The 18,525-nt window shown below is 50.4% G+C and overlaps 1 protein-coding gene across 1 annotated transcript in view; it reads left to right on the forward strand.

Moving 5' to 3' along the window:
* The window catches only part of IL6R (interleukin 6 receptor), a 54,903-nt gene that overhangs the window by 18,347 nt on the left and 18,031 nt on the right, over positions 1-18,525 (forward strand). The window contains exons 2-6 of the mRNA XM_069543476.1: positions 3,979-4,227; positions 5,164-5,287; positions 9,077-9,249; positions 9,514-9,680; positions 11,600-11,741. Of these exons, the coding sequence (XP_069399577.1) occupies positions 3,979-4,227; positions 5,164-5,287; positions 9,077-9,249; positions 9,514-9,680; positions 11,600-11,741 (855 nt within the window). The remainder of the gene's footprint in view (positions 1-3,978; positions 4,228-5,163; positions 5,288-9,076; positions 9,250-9,513; positions 9,681-11,599; positions 11,742-18,525) is intronic.

Genomic DNA, 18,525 nt, shown 5'->3' on the forward strand with positions numbered 1-18,525 from the left:
CAGGGCCTCTTGGGAGTGTTCACTGTGGAGAACCTGACCCTGTGGGGCCCTCTCTGGCACCCTGTCTTGAACATTTATTAAGCACGTACTGAGTTCTCTGATGAGTGTTACCTAGAGTTCACAGTCTCGTATTCATGACTGGGGATGGAGACCTACATATAAAGACAGTGCCATGTGGAAAGCACCAGGGCAAGCTCATCCTGCCGTGGTCCTTGACCCTTGCTTGGACTTCCAAGCACTTTTGAAAGTCTATTGTGTGTTGGTTCCTTGTGAATTTCAATTGCTGCTCATCAGCTGATGGAGGGATGTTGTAAGCACTGCGCAGCGGGGCCACCCACCAGAAGACTGTTCTATTTTGACAGGGTCTCCATCTATTTTTGTTTGTTTGTTTTTGGCTTCACCAAGAGGCTTGTGGGATCTGAGTTCCTGGAGCAGGGATTAAGCCTGTGCCCCGTGCGGTGGAAGTGCAAAGTCCTAACCACTGACCCACCGGGGCATTCCTGACAGTGTTTCCCTCATTGTTCCTACAGGGTTGGTAATTTTTTCATGAACTTGACATCCGTGTTAGGTTATGTCCTTTAGCTGCTTTATCAAGTAGAAAATGGAGAAGTGAAAGTGTTGATGTAGTGATTCACAGTGTTGATGGGTCTTGTAGACCTCATTCAGGCACAGATGGAATTCAGTATGTGGACTGGACGTGGCTGGCCATAGCCTCCATCAGGTGCACACCAGATTCAAGCGGTTTGGCCTGTGTGTCAGTCATGAAGGGAAAGGACATGTGTGACATAGACACACACACTGGGACCAGCAGTTTTACTCAGGGAAATTCTTGGGCGAATGCACCAAGAGCCACATTGGAGAAATTTGATAGCACAGTCTTCAGTACACAGCAGGACACTGGAAATGACCTAAAACCTCCCTCGGCAGGAGAATGAGATCGCTGTCCAATGGAACATTACACAGCAGTGAAAACAAATAACTGTAGCTGCATGAATCATAGAAACGGAATGAGTGACAGACACATGTCACAGAAGACTACCTACAATCTATAAATTTCAGATATCACACAAAGTTGAGAACAATTTAGGGATCCGTGAGTAGCGAATCTGAACCTATTTTTTAAAGAGAGGGAGTGGACTTCCCTGGTGGTGGGAAGTGGATAAGAACCCACCTGCCAGTGCAGGGGATGGGGGTTTGATCGCTGCTCTGGGAAGATTCCACCTGCTGAGGAGCAACTAAGCCCGCGTGCCACCACCACTGAGCCTGCGCTCTGGAGCCTGTGCTCAGCGAAGACCCAGTGTAGCCAAAAATAAATAAAAATACATTTTAAAAAGTAAAAGTGAGAGAATGATAGGCCCCAAATGTAACACTGGATGAGCAGGGAGACTGGGGAATTCAGAAGCACAGGAGGAACTTCAGAGCCAATGATTGCTAGTGGTTTGGTTGGCAGGAAATCAGGGGTGTTTCATGCTTTGTAACTTTCTTGTACATTACACATATAAATTTGCATGTGTTCAATATCATAGACCACATTTAAAAATGATGTTTGAAATGCTAAAAATATACTGCTAAAGATTATGTGTGAAAAGTGTACTTAGGGCTTCTTATACCTTTTTTAAGCCCTGTGGGCATGGAGGTACCCTCAGTCACTGGACTTGGTCTTCTAGGGACTGGGATGGTCAGGGGAGCCCTGGATTCTCTGTCCCAGTTCTCCAGGAGTGAATTCATCTTACGTGTCTTATCCTTGAGGGCAAGGTCTCTCTGCTGCCCAGCTGCATCCTCTTCACTGGTGCCTGGCTCTGGGGGCCTCTTCAAATGTTCGTTGGATGTAGGTCATTTGGCCCGTAGTGGGGGAAGATGAGGCAGAGGGTGTAAGGAACCTGCCCACACTTGCTTGGCTGCATGCTGAGATGCAACCATTTTTCTCACCCAAAGTCCAAGGCCCTGGTGGTGAAGAGAAAGAAACCGTAGATGATAGGCTGCTATCCTGTCCCTGGATGTGTCCCTTACCTGCCAGTCTTGGGGCAGAGGGTGCCTCGGTCGGGATCTCGGGCTCCAAGTGATAAGGTGAGAAGGAAGCTTGAAGGGAGTCTGTATGGCCAGAGAGAAGCTGTTGCTGTCCCCTCCACCTTCCCCCACATTTGTTTATTCATTTGACTGTGCCAGGCCTTAGTTGTGGCACACAGGGTCTTCAGTTGTGGCTTGCAAACTCTTGTAGGGTCTAGTTCCTTGACCAGGGATTAAGCTCGGTTTCCTTCCACTGGGTGTGCAGTCTTAGCCGCTAGACCACCAGGGAAATCCCCAGTCACTGTCCCCTTTGTGGCCGTGTCCCTGGCTGCTGGGCTGTGCCCGGGGTCTGTCTAGACAGCCAGCCCAGCTGGCTTTGGGAGTGTCGTCCTCTTGGAAGTCAGTTATCCTTAGTCCCTCCTCTCTGACAGTTGCCTTGGCGGGAGGAAGGAGAGAAATTAAGAGTGCCTCCTAAGCAAGAAAGCTTTGCAGGTTGGGGGGACACTGTTTCTGGGCCTTTTGGAAATCTTTGACCAGAAATTGCTTCTGTTTGCTAATACATGACCACACGTTTGGTTAGAAGGACCAAGTGTGCTTAATACGAAAACTTGCCGTTTTCCCTGGCTTCCTTAGCTGGTTAGACTAATTTAAATCTTAGAAGCTGTGAATCTATTTAACCTATGAAAGTATTAGTCACTCAGTCGTGTCTGACTCTTTGTGATCCCATGGACTGTAACCCACCAGGCTCCTCTGTCTATGGGATTCCTCAGGCAAGAATACTGGAGTGGGGTGCCATTCCCTTGGGTTGCCAGGGGATCTTCCCAACCCAGGGATTGATCCAGGGTCTCCTGCATTGCAAGTGGATTCTTTACTGTCTGAGCAACAGAGAAACCCCTTAACCTATACTTAAAAAAGTTTGGTTGTTCCTTTAATCTTTAATATCCTTGCCTTGAATAGCACTCATGATATTTTTCAAGGGAGTGCATTTCTTTTCTTTTACTTTCCAATGTTGTCTCTAGAATAAAAATAGCATTGCCCTAAATGGTCTGATAGAGAGGTGGAGGTGGAGGTGGAAGGAGCACTGAACAGAGCTGGAAAACCTGGTTTGCATCTCAGCTGTGTCGCTGTTCTTGGCGATCTTGGACTAGTCTCCCGATTCCTTGGTGCCTTGGATACTATCTGTAAAATGGGCCACTTACCACGGAGACCCCCGGATTCTGAGGCTTCATGTGTACTCGTGCATCCCACTGGGTTCCTGGCCTTCATTCTTACGTTCGTTTATACACGCATCAAGTGCTCAGTGGGCCCCTGCTGGGTTCTAGGCAACCATCTAGGCACTGAAATACAGCAGAGAACAAGACAGGGTACCTACTCTTGAGGCACTTGGAGTCCTGAAATGAAGATGGATATAAAATTGGTAATTGAAAGGCAGCGTGTGAGAGGTCATGTGGTGAGGGAGGTAGAATGGGGGCCCAAAGCAGCTGAGGGAAGGCCTGTGGGGAAGCGACAGATGGGCTGAGATGGGCAACAGGAGGAGGCAGCATGGGGGTCGGGGTGGGAGGGCGGTGAGTGTGAGCGGAGCTCGAGAGCCTGTGGGGAGGGGCTCCATCCCTTCTAAGGCTGAGTGGGCTAGGTGAGGGTTCACAGGTCAGCAGGGGGCAGATGGTGGAAAGCCTTGAGGGCCAGCCTCTAAACTTGGACTTCCTGCTGTGGAAGCCCCTGGAAGCCCCTTGAAGGGGCTGCCAATCAAAGGAGCGGGGTGACCAGATAGCCTCTTTGGAAGGCTCAGTGGAGCGACTGGGTGGAGACGGCCAAGGCTGGGGCTGGGAGGCCATTCCTATAACCCAGGACGGGGTGATGCTGGCCTGGGCCAAATGTTTAGCACCGGAACCTTCTGTGGCTCCCCAAATTGGAAATGAGGCCCCTTGCTCGGGTTGCTGCGGTCTCACCCAGTGTCTTCTCCCCTGGCAGAGGTGGCAAGCGATGTGCTGACCAGCGTGCCAGGGGCCAGTGTCACCCTGACCTGCCCAGGTGGGGGACCAGAGGACAATGCCACAGTCCACTGGGTGCTCAGGAGTCAGATGACAGGCTCGCACCCCGGCACACCGGCTGGCATGGGACGGCTGCTGCTTTTGCCGTCCGTGCAGCCCAGCGACTCCGGAAACTATTCATGCTACCGGGAAGGCCACCCAGCTGGGAGAGTGTGCTTGGTGGTGGATGGTGAGTGGCATCCTCAGAGCGCCCAGCATGGCTCTCGTGTTCCAGGGAGAGATTCCCCACTTGACCCTTTAAATTCCTGTCATTTCCTTGGCCCGAGCATTTCGGGGAAAGGCCCAGTGACGCCTGCCAGTGAGGCTGGCCGAGCTTCCAGCTGGGTGGGGGTAGCTGGCTGAAGGAGATGCCGTCTCTCCGGTCTTGCTGGGTGCTTAGGGGTTGAGGGTCCGGAGACAGGGGCCTGGGTTTGAATCCTGCTCCTTCACAGCTTAGCTTCTCTGCTCCTCAGTCCCCTTGTTAATAAAATAAGGTTCACTTTATTAACCTAGTTCAGGCTTATTGTAAAGATTAAATGAGTGTGTATGCGTGCACACATAATTGTTAAAAACTCTGGCACATAGTAAGCTCTCGAATGAACTCTTCTTATTGTTAGAATTAGCTGGTTCCTAGCTCCCTCGTATCTCATTAAGACACCCTAGAGTCAGACACCCAGTGTGCCAGGCCCTGTGCTGAGGGACTTTCTTTCTTGGTGTCTTGCATCGTCCTCCCAGTGTCCCAGTGAGAGAAAGCAGTATTATTACGGTCCTTTTTCAATGATTTAATTTCATAGTAGAAAACTGAAGGGAGATTGGGACTTGCCCACACAGCCAGTGTAACTCCAAAGCCCCCAGCTTTTTCTCTGTCAATCGTGCTCCCCTTTAGGCAAGTTAGCCTCCCAGGTTTCTCCCCTCACTTGCCCACCTCCTAGCCTGACATGAGGACTTTGGTGTCCTTTAATTTCCCAGCCCAGTAAGATCTGTTTGTGGCTGTTGGCTGGAGTGAAGGCTGGCACCAGGGCAGGGTGGGGTGGCAGGGCTGAGCTGAGAGCTCCCTCAGAAGGGAGGTGAGCCCAGAAAGGAGGGGACATGTGCTGCCTCGTCAGCCTCTGTTCTCTCCTTCCAGTCCCCCCGGAGAAGCCTCAGATCTCCTGCTTCCAGAAGAGCCCCCTCAGTAGCGTGAATTGTGAGTGGAGTCCCCGGAGCCCTCCATCCCTGACCACCAAGGCCGTGTTACTGGTGAAAAAGCTGTAAGTATCTTGGCTGGGCAGTGTGTTTGTCTCCTCCATCCTTCCTGAAGCTCCAGGAGTGATGGGGAGTGGGGGAGCTCTCAGAGGAACTGGCTGACCAGTGATTCCAAAATGTTACTGGAAAGTAATACTTTGACCACCTGATGGGAAGAGCTGACTCAATGGAAAAGACCCTGATGCTGGGAAAGATTGAAGGCAGGAAGAGAAGGGGACGACAGAGGATGAGATGGTTGAATGGCATCACCGACTCAATGGACATGGGTTTCAGCAAGCTCCAGGAGATGTAAAGGACAGGGAACCCTGGTGTGCTGCAGTCCATGGGGTCGCAAAGAGTCAGACACGAATGAGTGATTGAACAAGTACTTTAAGCTGTAAGTAAGTAAAGTCGCTCAGTCGTGTCCGACTCTTTGCGACCCCATGGACTGTAGCCTACCAGGTGTCTCCCTCCATGGGATTCTCCAAGCAAGAGTACTGGAGTGGGTTGCCATTTCCTTCTCCAGGGGATCTTCCCGACCCAGGGATCGAACCCGGGTCTCCCGTATTCCAGGAAGACACTTTAACCTCTGAGCCACCTGAGGAGAAGGGAATGAGGGGACTTGGCCAGGAGAACACATCCTGTGCCGGTCAGGGTGCTACCCTATTTGCACTGTCCACACAGTAGCCAGGGTGGAGGGGTGGGAGTTGTTATTTTTCTGCTTAACAGATGGAGAAACTGTGAACCACGGAGACTAACTAGTTTGTTTAAGGTCATCTAACTAGTAAGTAGCGCTGCCAGGAATCAAACCCCAGTCAATCTCATTTCATTCAAAATGTAAAGGTTTTGGGTGTTGCTCTTAAGAAGACAGAGATGTCCTTGGGTGGGGAAGGGCAACTCCTGATCAGTCCTGACTGTGAGCTTATCAGGACTTTCCCATCATCGTGGCGGGTGAGAGGAAGTGGTGATAGGGTGGGGAGAGGGAGCTGGGGGCAGCGGGGCGGGAAGTCACGCTTGGTCCGGGTCCCTGTGGCACCAGAAGATGGCCCTGTCAGGTGTGGTTCTGTGCTTGGTCCTTTGTCTTGTAGAGTTAAACGAGACTAGAAAGCTCACTCAGGCAGGGTTAAACAAGGGGCATGACAAAGTGCACCCCCAAGACGTGACAGTGGGCTGACCCCATCGGAGTGGGGCCACCCTATTTTACGTTTTTCTTTTATGTCCTTGTTCCCTCCCCAAAGCAGTCCTCCGTGTCTGGTTTGTTTTGCCCGTGTCAAACAGGGCTTGTATTTGAGACCAACTAGGGAAGCGGGCGTGTTGGGCGCGTTTTTCCTGCTGAAGCTCCTGGCTGTAGGTTTTCCCTTTGCTCTGTTTTTCATGGGCCTTTAAACTTCTTTGTCTGCCTTTTAACTGCTGCCTTTTAACTGCCACTCTGGACACTTTACCTAACAGCACATTGACAGATGAATGGATACAGAAATTGTGGTACACATTTACAGTGGAATATTACTCAGCTCTAACAGCGCAAAGTGGGACGAGTTCGGGCATGGATGTGGAGCAGGTGGATGATCACACCTCTGCAGTTTTCTCTGTTTCCATCTCAGAACCAAGGTCCCACTGAGTGCTCACTCCGTCGTGTCTGACTCTGTGTGACCCTTTGGACGGTAGCCCACCAGGTTCCTCTGTCCACGGGATTCTCCAGGCAAGAATACTGGAGGGGGTCGCCATGCCCTCCTCCAAGGGATCTTCCTCACCCAGGGATCAAACCCACATCTCCTGCATCTCCAGCACTGGCAGGCAGATTCTCTACCGCTGTGACCCCTGGAAAGTACATCTAGACTAAGGGGTTAGTCTACATGCTTATCCCTGAGTTTGAGCTGACAATCATCAGAGTATCAAAAAATTCAAGCAGTGATGTCATCAGGGAGTTTTGGTCTGCACTTGTGCCCGTCTCCAGAGAGTCACCTGGTGGTGACGTTTGTGTTTTGGTCTCTGCACAGATGTGTATAGATTGCCCGTCTGCACAAGATGCAGCTGCCGTTAGGACTGACGGCTCATACTCCAAGTCGGGGAGGGTCAGAAGTCTCCACAACCTGAAGCTGAGCTAGGATATAAATTGTCTGGGACCTGGAAGGCATTTCTGCTTAGATGAGATGTTCTGTACTGTGGCCGAGAACTGCCCAGACCAGCCCAGGGAAAGCTTATTCAGTTGACTGCAAGACTTGGTGTGTTGACATAGTACGAGCGGACAGGGCGTTTTTGTTCACAGCCCGCTCCTGACAGCAGCCTCAGGCACATCTACTTGCCTCTCCTGGGCTGTCTTCACTGGTGTGAGGAAGGGGGAACGGGGAGCCCTCACGAGAGCCTCAGGTCCCCCCGGAACCCACTCAGGCCCATCCTGGCACTGTGAGGGTGAAACGCAAAGAGATTTTGTGTGTTCTGCTCTTTTTGCTCATGTGTGTGCCTGCGGTCACACCCTCGCCCCACTGCACTTGCTTGCTCACTCTCTCCATAAGTGTTTGTCAAGTTCAGCAGCTGCGGTGGGTTGGGTGCTCTACCAGGCTGAAGGAGAGACAGGAGGCAAACAAGGCTGGGCCCCTGGACTGCCCTGGCAGCCCAGTGGTTAGGAATCCACAGTTCCAACGCAAGGGGGTGCAGGTTAGATCCCTGGTTGGGGAACTGAGATCCTACATGCTGTGCTGCGTGAGCCAAAAATAAAAAGAAAAACACTGGCCCTTGCTCTTAGGGATTCCCTCATGGTTCAGGCAGTAAAGAAAACGCCTGCAGTGCGGGAGACCTGGGTTCAATCCCTGGGCTGGGAAGATCCCCTGGAGAAGAGAGTGGCAACCCTTTGCAGTATTCTTGCTTGGAGAATTCCATGAACAGAGGAGTCTGGAGGGCTGTAGAGTCAGACATGATTGAGCGATTAACACGCACTGCTTTTAGGGCCCACAGATTGTAGGAGACACGCCACAGGCCTGCGGGATGGATGGCTGGGTGATGGTGGAAGGAGGGGAGGGAGGCCCTAACTCAGACTGGGAAGGTGGGGGCGGGCTTCCAAGAAGAAAAGAGTTTGTCTTGGGCCTGGGGTTCAGACTCAAAACAGAGGTTGGTGGTTGATTTGTCCTGTGGCAGTGAGGTGGTTGGCTGCCCTGGCCTCACAGGCCCATACATGTCATACATGGGTCAAGTTTCAGGCTTCCAGACGAGGTGGGAGAGTGTCTGACTCAACTCCAATATCTCTATCACCCAGAAATCCTTTCTGGGCTCACCTGCCAGAAACACTCCCATCTCCTTGCAAACCCCTCCAGCACTTCGAGCTTCTGGAATGGCATTCCACTGGCTGTCCTAGTCCTCTGAGGGCAGGTCTCTTTTGTTAGTATCTTGGGGCCAGGGTGGGGCCTCCTGGTTCCTTTCTGCATCCCCCGCAGAGGCCAAAGCGTAGCACCTGGCAGAGAACCTGAACGCATGGCCTCTGTGATGCCATGGCGATTGAGTTTGCCCTCTAGTTCAGCCCCTTTGACGGCGGTGGCAGGGAATGAGCTAGATGTCTTACACTCATTTTTCAACTAATCCTAAGAAAGCCCTGTGAGGTGGGTACTATTAACATTACCATTTTTGAGTGAGGAAACAGAGGCTTGGAGAGGTTGGAGAATTTACTCAAGACCCCAAGTGTTACTCAGTGTGTGGAGCGGAGATGAACACCCCCGGGGTGAGACCCCAGAGCCTCAGCATCTCAGCACGGCCCCCCGGCTCACCCCAGTCCTGGGTAAGTGCCGCAGCTGATAGTGAGCCCTGCCCTTGTTTTGTCTCCACAGTCCGGCGCAAGGCTTCCAGAAGCCATGCCAGTACTCCCCCGAGACCCAGCGCTTCTCCTGCCAGCTGGCTGTCCCTGAGGGAGATAGCTCTTTCTACGTAGTGTCCCTGTGTGTCGCCAACAGTGCTGGGAACAAGTCCAGCAGCCCCCTAGGATTTGACGGCTTCAAACTCCGTAAGTGAGCTCTTCAGGCCTCCCTCTGCCGTTTAGCTGTTTTTTTGTTTTTTTTTAAATTTAATGCTCCTCATGCGCCTTTTGGAGTGGCCTGGTGAAGGGTTTGGTGAGCTGGTGCCTTTGTGCTTTGCTTGCCAGGGGTCTGACTGTGGCAGGGATGTGTGTGCAGAAGTGGGTGGGGGTTGGAGGCGGGCGCTTGCCTGCTGGGGGCTTGCCGTCTTCCCGGGTCTCTCCTTGCACTGCGCTTGCTCCCTCTCCCCACAGTGCAGCCCGACCCACCTGGCAACATCACGGTCAGCGCAGTGGACAGAAACCCCCGCTGGCTCAGGGTCACCTGGCAAGACCCCCCCTCCTGGAACTCACATTACTACAGGCTACAGTTTGAGCTCCGATACCGGAGTGAACAGTCAAAGACATTCACAACACTGACGGTAAATTTTTCTTTTATTCTTGGACAGTGAAGAGCCCTTAGATACTCAGGGGATGGTAGAATGGGTTCAGTTCAGTCACTCAGCCGTGTCCGACTCTTTGCAACCCCGTGAATCGCAGCACACCAGGCCTCCTTGTCCATCACCAACTCCCGGAGTTCACTCAAACTCATGTCCATCGAGTCGGTGATGCCATCCAGCCATCTCATTCTCTGTTGTCCCCTTCTCCTCCTGCCCCAAATCCCTCCCAGCATCAGTCTTTTCCAATGAGTCAACTCTTTGCATGAGGTGGCCAAAGTATTGGAGTTTCAGCTTCAGCATCAGTCCTTAAAATGAACACCCAGGACTGATCTCCTTTAGAATGGACTAGTTGGATCTCCTTGCAGTCCAAGGGACTCTCAAGAGTCTTCTCCAGCACCACAGTTCCAAAGCATCAATTCTTCGGTGCTCAGCTTTCTTTACAGTCCAACTCTCACGTCCATACATGACCACTGGAAAAACCATAGCCTTGACTAGACGGACCTTTGTTGGCAAAGTAATATCTCTGCTTTTCAATATACTATCTAGGTTGGTCATAACTTTCCTTCCAAGGAGTAAGCGTCTTTTAAATTCATGGCTGCAGTCACCATCTGCAGTGATTTTGGAGCCCCCCAAAATAAAGTCTGACACTGTTTCCACTGTTTCCCATCTATTTCCCATGAAGTGATGGGACCAGGTGCCATGATCTTAGCTTTCTGAATGTTGAGCTTTAAGCCAACTTTTTCACTCTCCTCTTTCACTTTCATCAAGAGGCTTTTTAGCTCCTCTTCACTTTTTGCCATGAGGGTGGTGTCATCTGCATATCTGAGGTTATTGATATTTCTCCCAGCAATCTTGATTCCAGCTTGTGCTTCTTCCAGCCCAGCATTTCTCATTATGTACTCTGCATATAAGTTAAATAAGCAGGGTGACAATATACGGCCTTGACGTACTCCTTTTCCTATTGGGAACCAGTCTGTTGTTCCATGTCCAGTTCTAACTGTTACTTCCTGACCTGCATACAGATTTCTCAAGAGGCAGGTCAGGTGGTCTGGTATTCCCATCTCTTTCAGAATTTTCCACAGTTGATTGTGATCCACACAGTCAAAGGCTTTGGCATAGTCAATAAAACAGAAGTAGATGTTTTTCTGGAACTCTCTTGCTTTTTTGATGATCCAGCAGATGTTGACAATTTGATCTCTGGTTCCTCTGCCTTTTCTAAAACCAGCTTGAACATCTGGAAGTTCACGGTTCATGTACTGCTGAAGCCTGGCTTGGAGAATTTTGAGCATGACTTTACTAGCATGTGAGATGAGTGCAATTGTGCGGTAGTTTGAGCATTCTTTGGCGTTGCCTTTCTTTGGGATTGGAATGAAAACTGACCTTTTCCAGTCCTGTGGCCACTGCTGAGTTTTCCAAATGTACTGGCATATTGAGTGCAGCACTTTCACAGCAATGGGTACTAGAATGAAAAAAATGAGTTTTGGGTCCTGGTCAGCTGCTCACTACCTGCACGGCCTTTCCAAAGTCCCTGGACCTTTCTGAGCCTTGGCTGCTTCACTCATAAAGTGGGAAGAATAATGCCAGGCCAGTTTCCTCCTTACGGGTCCATTTGTGAGGGCGAGAGTGTGACCTGGGGGGAGAAATGGGCTGCTTACGAGTCAAGGGTGTGCTGACAAGTTTCTGTGGTGCCTGGGGGCAGGGGCAGTGACTTAGCTTCTGCTCCTGCTGGTCCTGAGGGCAACTTCACCTCTTGTGAGCCTCCTGCCCAGCTGAGTGGCCCGCTGGACCTGAAAGAGGGAGCGCCTGAAGGACGGGGTTGTCTAAGGACTCCAAGGGCCCTGTGGATCTGACAGGTGCCGCTCAGGCTCCACCCCAGAGTCCATTGTGCCTCTCACCCACAGATGAAGGATCTCTCGTATCACTGCATCATCCATGATGCCTGGAGCGGCATGAGGCATGTGGTGCAGCTTCGGGCCCAGGAGGAATTTGGGAATGGGTTGTGGAGCGAGTGGAGCCCCGAGGTCACCGGCATCCCTTGGACAGGTATGTAATAACTGAGCGTTTCAGCTTTCTTATTATATCAATCATCTGTTGCTGTGTAACAAGTCTTCCCAAGTGGTGCTAGTGGTAAAGAACCTGCCTGCCAGTGCAGGAGACGTAAGAGACACAAGTTCGATCCCTGGGTTAGAAAGATGCCCTGGAAGAGGGCATGGCACCCACTCCAGTATTCTTGCCTGGAGAATCCCATGGACAGAGGAGCCTGGCAGGCTACAGTCCAAAGGGTTGCAAATAAGTTAGACAGGACTGAAGTGACTTAGGATGGATGTAACAAGTCCGACTTCCCTCATGGCACAGTGGTAAAGAATCTGCCTACAGTGCAGGAGATTCAGGTTTGATCCCTGGGTGGAGAAGATCCCCTGGAGAAGGAAATGGCAACCCACTCTAGTGTTCTTGCCTGGAGAATCCCATGGAGAGAGGACAGGCCATAGGGTTGCAAAAGAGTTGGACATGACTTAGCAGCTAAACACCACCAACAACCATTTATCTGCTCAAGATTTTGAAAAATGGTCGGCTGGGCAGCTCTGGTGCAGGTCTGAGTTAGTTGTGCATCAGGCCTGCACTGTCCTAGATGGCCTCAGTTCACCATGTCTGACGGTCGATGCTGGCTAGTGGAGGGGGCCCTCGGGTCTCCCTGAGGTCTGTCATCTTCCAGCAGACCGGCCTAGACTCAAGAGGGAAGATCCGCTCCACAACTTGATAGGAAGAACTTGTAGCTATATTTAATCTACCACAGTTACTAATGCTTTTTACTTGAAAAAAATTGTTAAAGGTAATAATGATCATTTGTGAGTAATTACTGTGATTAGTGAAAAATTCCAGGAAAATACAAAGAATAATTATTCCCGGTACTCTGAACACCTGGAGAAAACCAGTGAGAACATTTTACTGTACTTCTTTCTTCTTCTAGGTATGTTTATATGTGTTTATGTATTCATATGTCAAATTTCGTGGGTATTCCCATGTAATTAATTATTTTTGGGAAATGTATTGTTTAGCAACTGCATGACTAATGTGTTTTTTTTTTAACCCATGGGAATTATTTTTTTAACTTTTAAAACTTTTATCAAATTAATACATGCTCACGGCAAAGAAGCAGAGAAGGGCTTATAATAATAACCAGTGTCTCTTGTCCCACCCCTTCCCATTTTCAGCCCTGCTCGCTAGACCAAGCTGTTTTTAGTTCTTCTGTCCCCTCCTCTCCAAACAAGAAACTAACATAGCTGGATTTTTTTCCCCAAGAAAATAATATGAGATGTTATCTTTTCACTCCTTCCTATGAAACATTAGGATTTAATTGATCTACGTCCAGTGCAGGAATCTCCCTGATTACAAACCAGAGTGGTAGCCCAGCCTCTGCTTAAATGCTTCCAGAGATGGAGAGCTTACTACTCTCAGGGTGGAGGAAAGGCTGTCTCATCACAGCATCCGTTCTGGGGGAAGAATGCCAGCTTACATAGAAGTCTCTCGGAAGCCGGAGACAGAAGGAAGCGGCAGAGGTGGGGCTGGGTCTGGACAACTTATATCGTTTCTGTCCTTTCTTTTTTGTCCATTCTTACTGTAGAATAGTTTCCAGGTTTGCTTCTGTGTCAGATCTCTTTCGCCCTGCAGCATAACTGGACCAAAGTAGTTGTTCTTAAATACTAGGCAATTAAAAAATAATAGGGACTTGCCTGGCGGTCCAGTGGTTAAGATACCACACTTTGAGTACAGGAGACTCAGATTTGATCCCTGGTTAGGGAACTAAGATCCCACTTGCCACATGACACAGCAAAGAAGAAAAAAAATTTATTGAGTATGTTTGGATAAAAAAGAAAGGACAGAAATGATATAAGTTGTCCAGATCCAGCCCCACCTCTGCCACTTCCTTCTGTCTCCGGCTTCCGGGAGACGTACATGTAGGCTGGCATTCTTCCCCCAGAACGGATGCTGTGATGAGACGGCCTTTCCTCTACCCTGGCTTTGCAGTATGTAGTCCTCATCCTTCCTGTCCTGGAGAGCTGGCGGAGTAGAGAGTGTCGAGTGCAGGCTCATGCGGGGTCAGGCGCTGCTGTCCCCTCTTCTGTCCATCAAAACAGGAGGCAGCCTTCTGTTGGACCCTATCCTCAAAAGTTTATTTCCTGATGAGACCTGGACAAGAAGGGAAGCCTAACTATCCTCCTTAGAAAGGTCATTTAAATAAATCAGAACATCCTTCAGGCTAGATTGTGTTGACCTGTCCATAGCTGTCTTTGGTTTGTACAAGGACTTTGAGCCAAAACATGCTGAATACCAAACATTAACATGGCCTTAGGAGCCTTTGGGAGGGGAGTGAATCATTTATAACATTGTGCGGGGGAAATGTTCTGGATACAGGCTGACACCTGTTTACCTTTTATCCCAAGCACTTAATTTGGATGGTCACAAACAGCTTTAGAAAATCTTGTTTTGTTAGAAAATTCTTTCTTTTCTTCTTTTTTTTTAAGTTGTGGTAAAACACAAATAACTTACAACTTACCATTTTTAAAGCGTGTGGTTCAGTGGCCTTAAACACTTTCATATCGTGGTGCTACCTTGACCACCATCCAGCTCCAGAACTTTTTCTACCTTGCAGAACTGAAACTCTATACTAGTTAAATAGTAACTTCCCATTCATCCCTACCTCCAGTGCCTGGCAACCACTGCTTTCCTTTGGTCTCAGAGTGTGACTGCTCTAAGTACTTCATGTAAGTGGAAGCACACTGTATTTGTCTTTTTTGACTAGCTTGTATTACTTAGAATAACTTCCTCAAGATTCATCCATGTTGTAACCTGCGTCAGAATCTCCTTCCCTTTTAAGGCTGAATAATATTCCATTGTATGCATATACCATAATTTGTTTATCTGTTCATCTGTAGATGGACATGGCTTGCTTCCACTTTTTGACCGTCCTGAATAATGCTCCCATGAACGTGGCTGTACAAATATGTTTTGATCTCTGCCTTCAGTTCTTTGGAATATATACCCAGATGCATAGTTGCTACACCATATGGTAATTCTATTTGTAATTTTTTGAAGGACTGCCATGGTGTTTTCTGCAGTGGCTGCACCTTTGTACGTTCCTACATTCCTATCAGCAACGTGCAGGGTTTTCTTTTTTTCATATCCTTGTCCGCACTTAGTATTTTCTTCCTTTCTTCTTCCCTTCTGTCTCTTTTCTTCTTTCTTTCTTAATACCTCTCCTTACGGGTGTGGGGTTGTGGAGTGATTTCTTAATTGGAGGAGAATTGCTTTACAATGTTGTGTTAGTTTTTGCTGTACAACAACGCGAATCAGCTATAAGTATACATATGTTCCCTCCCTCTTGAGCCTCCTTCCCACCCCCAGCCCTATCTCACCCCTTTAGGTCCTCACAGAGCACTGAGCTGAGCTCCCCTGCTTTATAGCTGCTTCCCGCTGGCTAGCTATTTTGCAATGGCAGTCTGTATACTTCGATGCTACTCTGTTTGTCTCTCCCTCTCCTTCTCCCACTGGGTCCACAATGGTATTGTGGTTTAGATTTGCATTTCCATAGTAAGTAGTGGTGTTGAAGATCTTTTCATGTGTTTACTGGCTATTTGTATATCTTTTTTGGAGAACTATCTATTCAAGTAGAAAATTCTTTCTCATGTGAACCCAGCTCTGGTCTCACTGGGCCTTGGTCTCCAGGGTAACTCCTGATAAGTCTGCTAGTCTGCTCTCTCTGAATGTTTCTGGAATTCCCAGGGGACTTGCATCTGCTTGTGCTTCTGTTCCCAGGCTGCTGAATGGGATGGCTTGTAGATTCCTTACCTGTCTGGGGACCTTCCCTCAAAGCTGGTCTCATCTGTGGATGTCCCTCTTTAAATTGTTGTAGTCTCCTGCCAGTGGAGGACGGTGTGGTAGGCACATGTTCAACCTCAGGTCCTATGTTTCTATGACTTGCTACAGTGATCACATAAGCTCAGACAGAACTCTTTTGACCACTTCTCACATAAGTAGCTGAAGGGTTTGAGCTCCTATTCTGTGCCTGCGTGGGTTTTGAGGGGAGGGTCTTCAAAACCCCAGTGGTGAATATAGCCAAGGGAGAAACCAGCTGCTCCCCTCTCCACTAAGGGCAGAGCAAGAGGAACCTGGATTATTCCCATGCAACAGGATTGGAAACTGGGGAGTGCTTCTGGAAAATGAGAGGGAGGTTATGTATGTTTTACTGAGGTTACATATGTTTTAGAGTTATTTGACTGTTTGAGACATGTCAGTGCACTAGATACGACATTGATGGGCTTTCTAGCCCCAAAGACCTGCCTCCATCGCTAAAGCCCAGACAGGTAGGATGCCCCTGCCTAGGTGTGGAGGTCCTGACACAGAGGCCAAGAGAAGTACATTGGACCTGGAAATCAGGTTGTGTGACCTTGGTAACGTTAGTTTACCTCTCAGAGCCTCAGTCTTGTCATCTGTAAAATGGAGATGACATGACTTATCTTGTCCCCTTTGGAGAGTTTTTATGAATTTAGAGAAAAAAACATTTCTTAGAGATGATAACTAGCACTGCCAGTGTAGGAGGATTAGTAATTTGAGTGCTGGGTTGATTGTTCTTCGTTCGGGAGGATCCACAACTGTTGAGCCGGTAGCTCTTGGGATAAAGAGAGCGGGGCTGTGGACGTCCTAGAATTGCCGCCCTGGATACAGTCCGGGACTCACTGAGTTGGAATGTAGAGGGGAATGTGAAACGGGGAATGTGCGGGGGCGGGGTGGGGGAGGGGCTGGCGTAGCATCCCACTGTAATTGATAAGGCTGTGGAGCAGACAACACTCCGGGCAGTTTAGAAAGAGCAAGAAAGGCTTCACGGAGGAGGTGACATTTGCTTTATGTCTTGGAGGGTGTTGTAGGGGTTTCCCTACAAGTAGAGAATGGGGATTATATGCTGCGGGAACAGCACGTGCAAGGACATGGACTGTGAACCAACGCAGGGCTGTTTGGTCGGGGGGAGCACAGGTGTGTGGGTGGGAGGCCCGAGTGGGGCCCCCGGGAAGGCCTGAAGGGAGAGGGGGTGCCGAGTAGAGGTGTGGGGGAGGGGAGTCAGGCGCCTGGGTTGCAGCGAGCGCTGCCCCCTTGAGGCCGAGACCTGGCTGCACGCAGTCTTGTGGAGGCAGCGAGGTTCCCAGCCTGAGGGCGGGGCACTGAGTCACACAGTTCTGGGGGCCCTGCTCTGGCCAGGAAGGCCAGGTGACTGCCAGCAGCACCTGCCACAGTGACTCACGGAGTCCCTGCCTGTCAGGGCTGATGTCACTCTGATGTCAGGCCAGGAAGGAGAGGCTGCACACTGACAGGCGGCTGGTCAGCCGCTCTTTGCAGGCTGGGGGTTCCTCACGTTCGTCGTCTCCGGCAGCACTGGCAGGGCTGGCATCCAGCAAACCTGTGGGCCCTTCGCACAGCGAGCTGGGGCAGAATGCTCGGGAAAAGCCCGTTAGGCCTAAGAGGGTTGTTTCTTGCTTTCATGAATCCCTTTGACTTCCTCTCACACCCTGCTCACCTGGGAAATATTAACAACCACCTGTGACAGGTAGTGAGCAGCGGGGACCCATTCTTGGGAGTCACACTGCTGAGGAGGTGCTAGAGGTTTGCGTCCACATGGCCTTTGGGGGACCCAGAGGCTGGGCTGCACGCTGTCTGGGCAGGTGGGCCTCCCTGGCCCAATCGCTTCAGCCACATACTATCACCTCAAACCCTGCAATCGTCCCATTCTGGGGGACTTCACTGCGTTCCTCCCCTCGGGTTGTGCAGGTTAAAGGGTACTTGGGGACACGTTTGTGAAGAGACAGTGCCCCTTCACCACTCCCCGGGCATCGCCTGACTCTGCCGTGGTGCCTCTTCCACGGGGCGGCCTTGTCGCGTCCCCTGGGTGCAGTGTTGTCGCAGGGCGGACTGGGCTCTGGTCGCTGGTACTGCCCCTCCCCGCGGGACCTTAGGGAAGTGCCCAGGTTTGCTTGGTTTCCAGATGGGAATGATAGGCCTGCTTCAGAACTTCCAAACCAAACACCTGCCTCACTGAGCTGAGAGGACTAACCAAGCTTAGACAGCAGTTCACACCCAGCCTGGCACTGTGAGTATATACCGGATGCTAGCAATTCACCTGTGTTTCAGGCCACATCTGTCCCTTGAGCTCTGGATTCTTGTCTCCACTTTGCCCAGAGCTTGGACCAAAAACCTCCCCGTGTTCTTTGTCTGGTGATGGACGCTACCATTCAGCCCTCTCTCTGAGCCAGGACATGCCCAGGATAGCAGGCCGGACCACCCTCTCCCTTGGCTCAGGTTCTTGTCCCATGTTGGCAGGATTCTTTTTGTTAGTCATTTAGCTGTGCCTGGGTCTTAGTTGCAGCCTGTGGGCCCCTTGCATTGGGAATGCAGAGTCTTAGCCGCTGGACTGAGGGATGTCCCTCAACAGAGTTCCTATGAGGATCTGTGAAACTGACTTCTGTCTCTGGGGGGAGAGCACCGGGTGTCCTCCACGCCACTGCCATGGGCCTCTTTCTAGATCACAAGCCTGAATGTTGCTCTCTGATCTACAGCCATGACCCCCCCTTAACTTCCAGGTGAAGCTCAAACTCCTGAGCTTGGAGCAGAGGGCCTTCTCCGGCTGCCTGCCCACCATCCCTCGCGCCTGGCCCTCACTCGCCTCTCCCCCTCCAGGGGGACCAGCAGTTTGGCACTCTTGTCTGCCTCTTCATCCACCTTCTTTCTGGGCCCACCACTGCATCACTTCCTTCCACACCCTCCCTACTTGCTCCATTTC

Source organism: Ovis canadensis, chromosome 1 (genome assembly GCF_042477335.2).
Source record: "Ovis canadensis isolate MfBH-ARS-UI-01 breed Bighorn chromosome 1, ARS-UI_OviCan_v2, whole genome shotgun sequence".
NCBI lineage: Eukaryota > Metazoa > Chordata > Mammalia > Artiodactyla > Bovidae > Ovis > Ovis canadensis.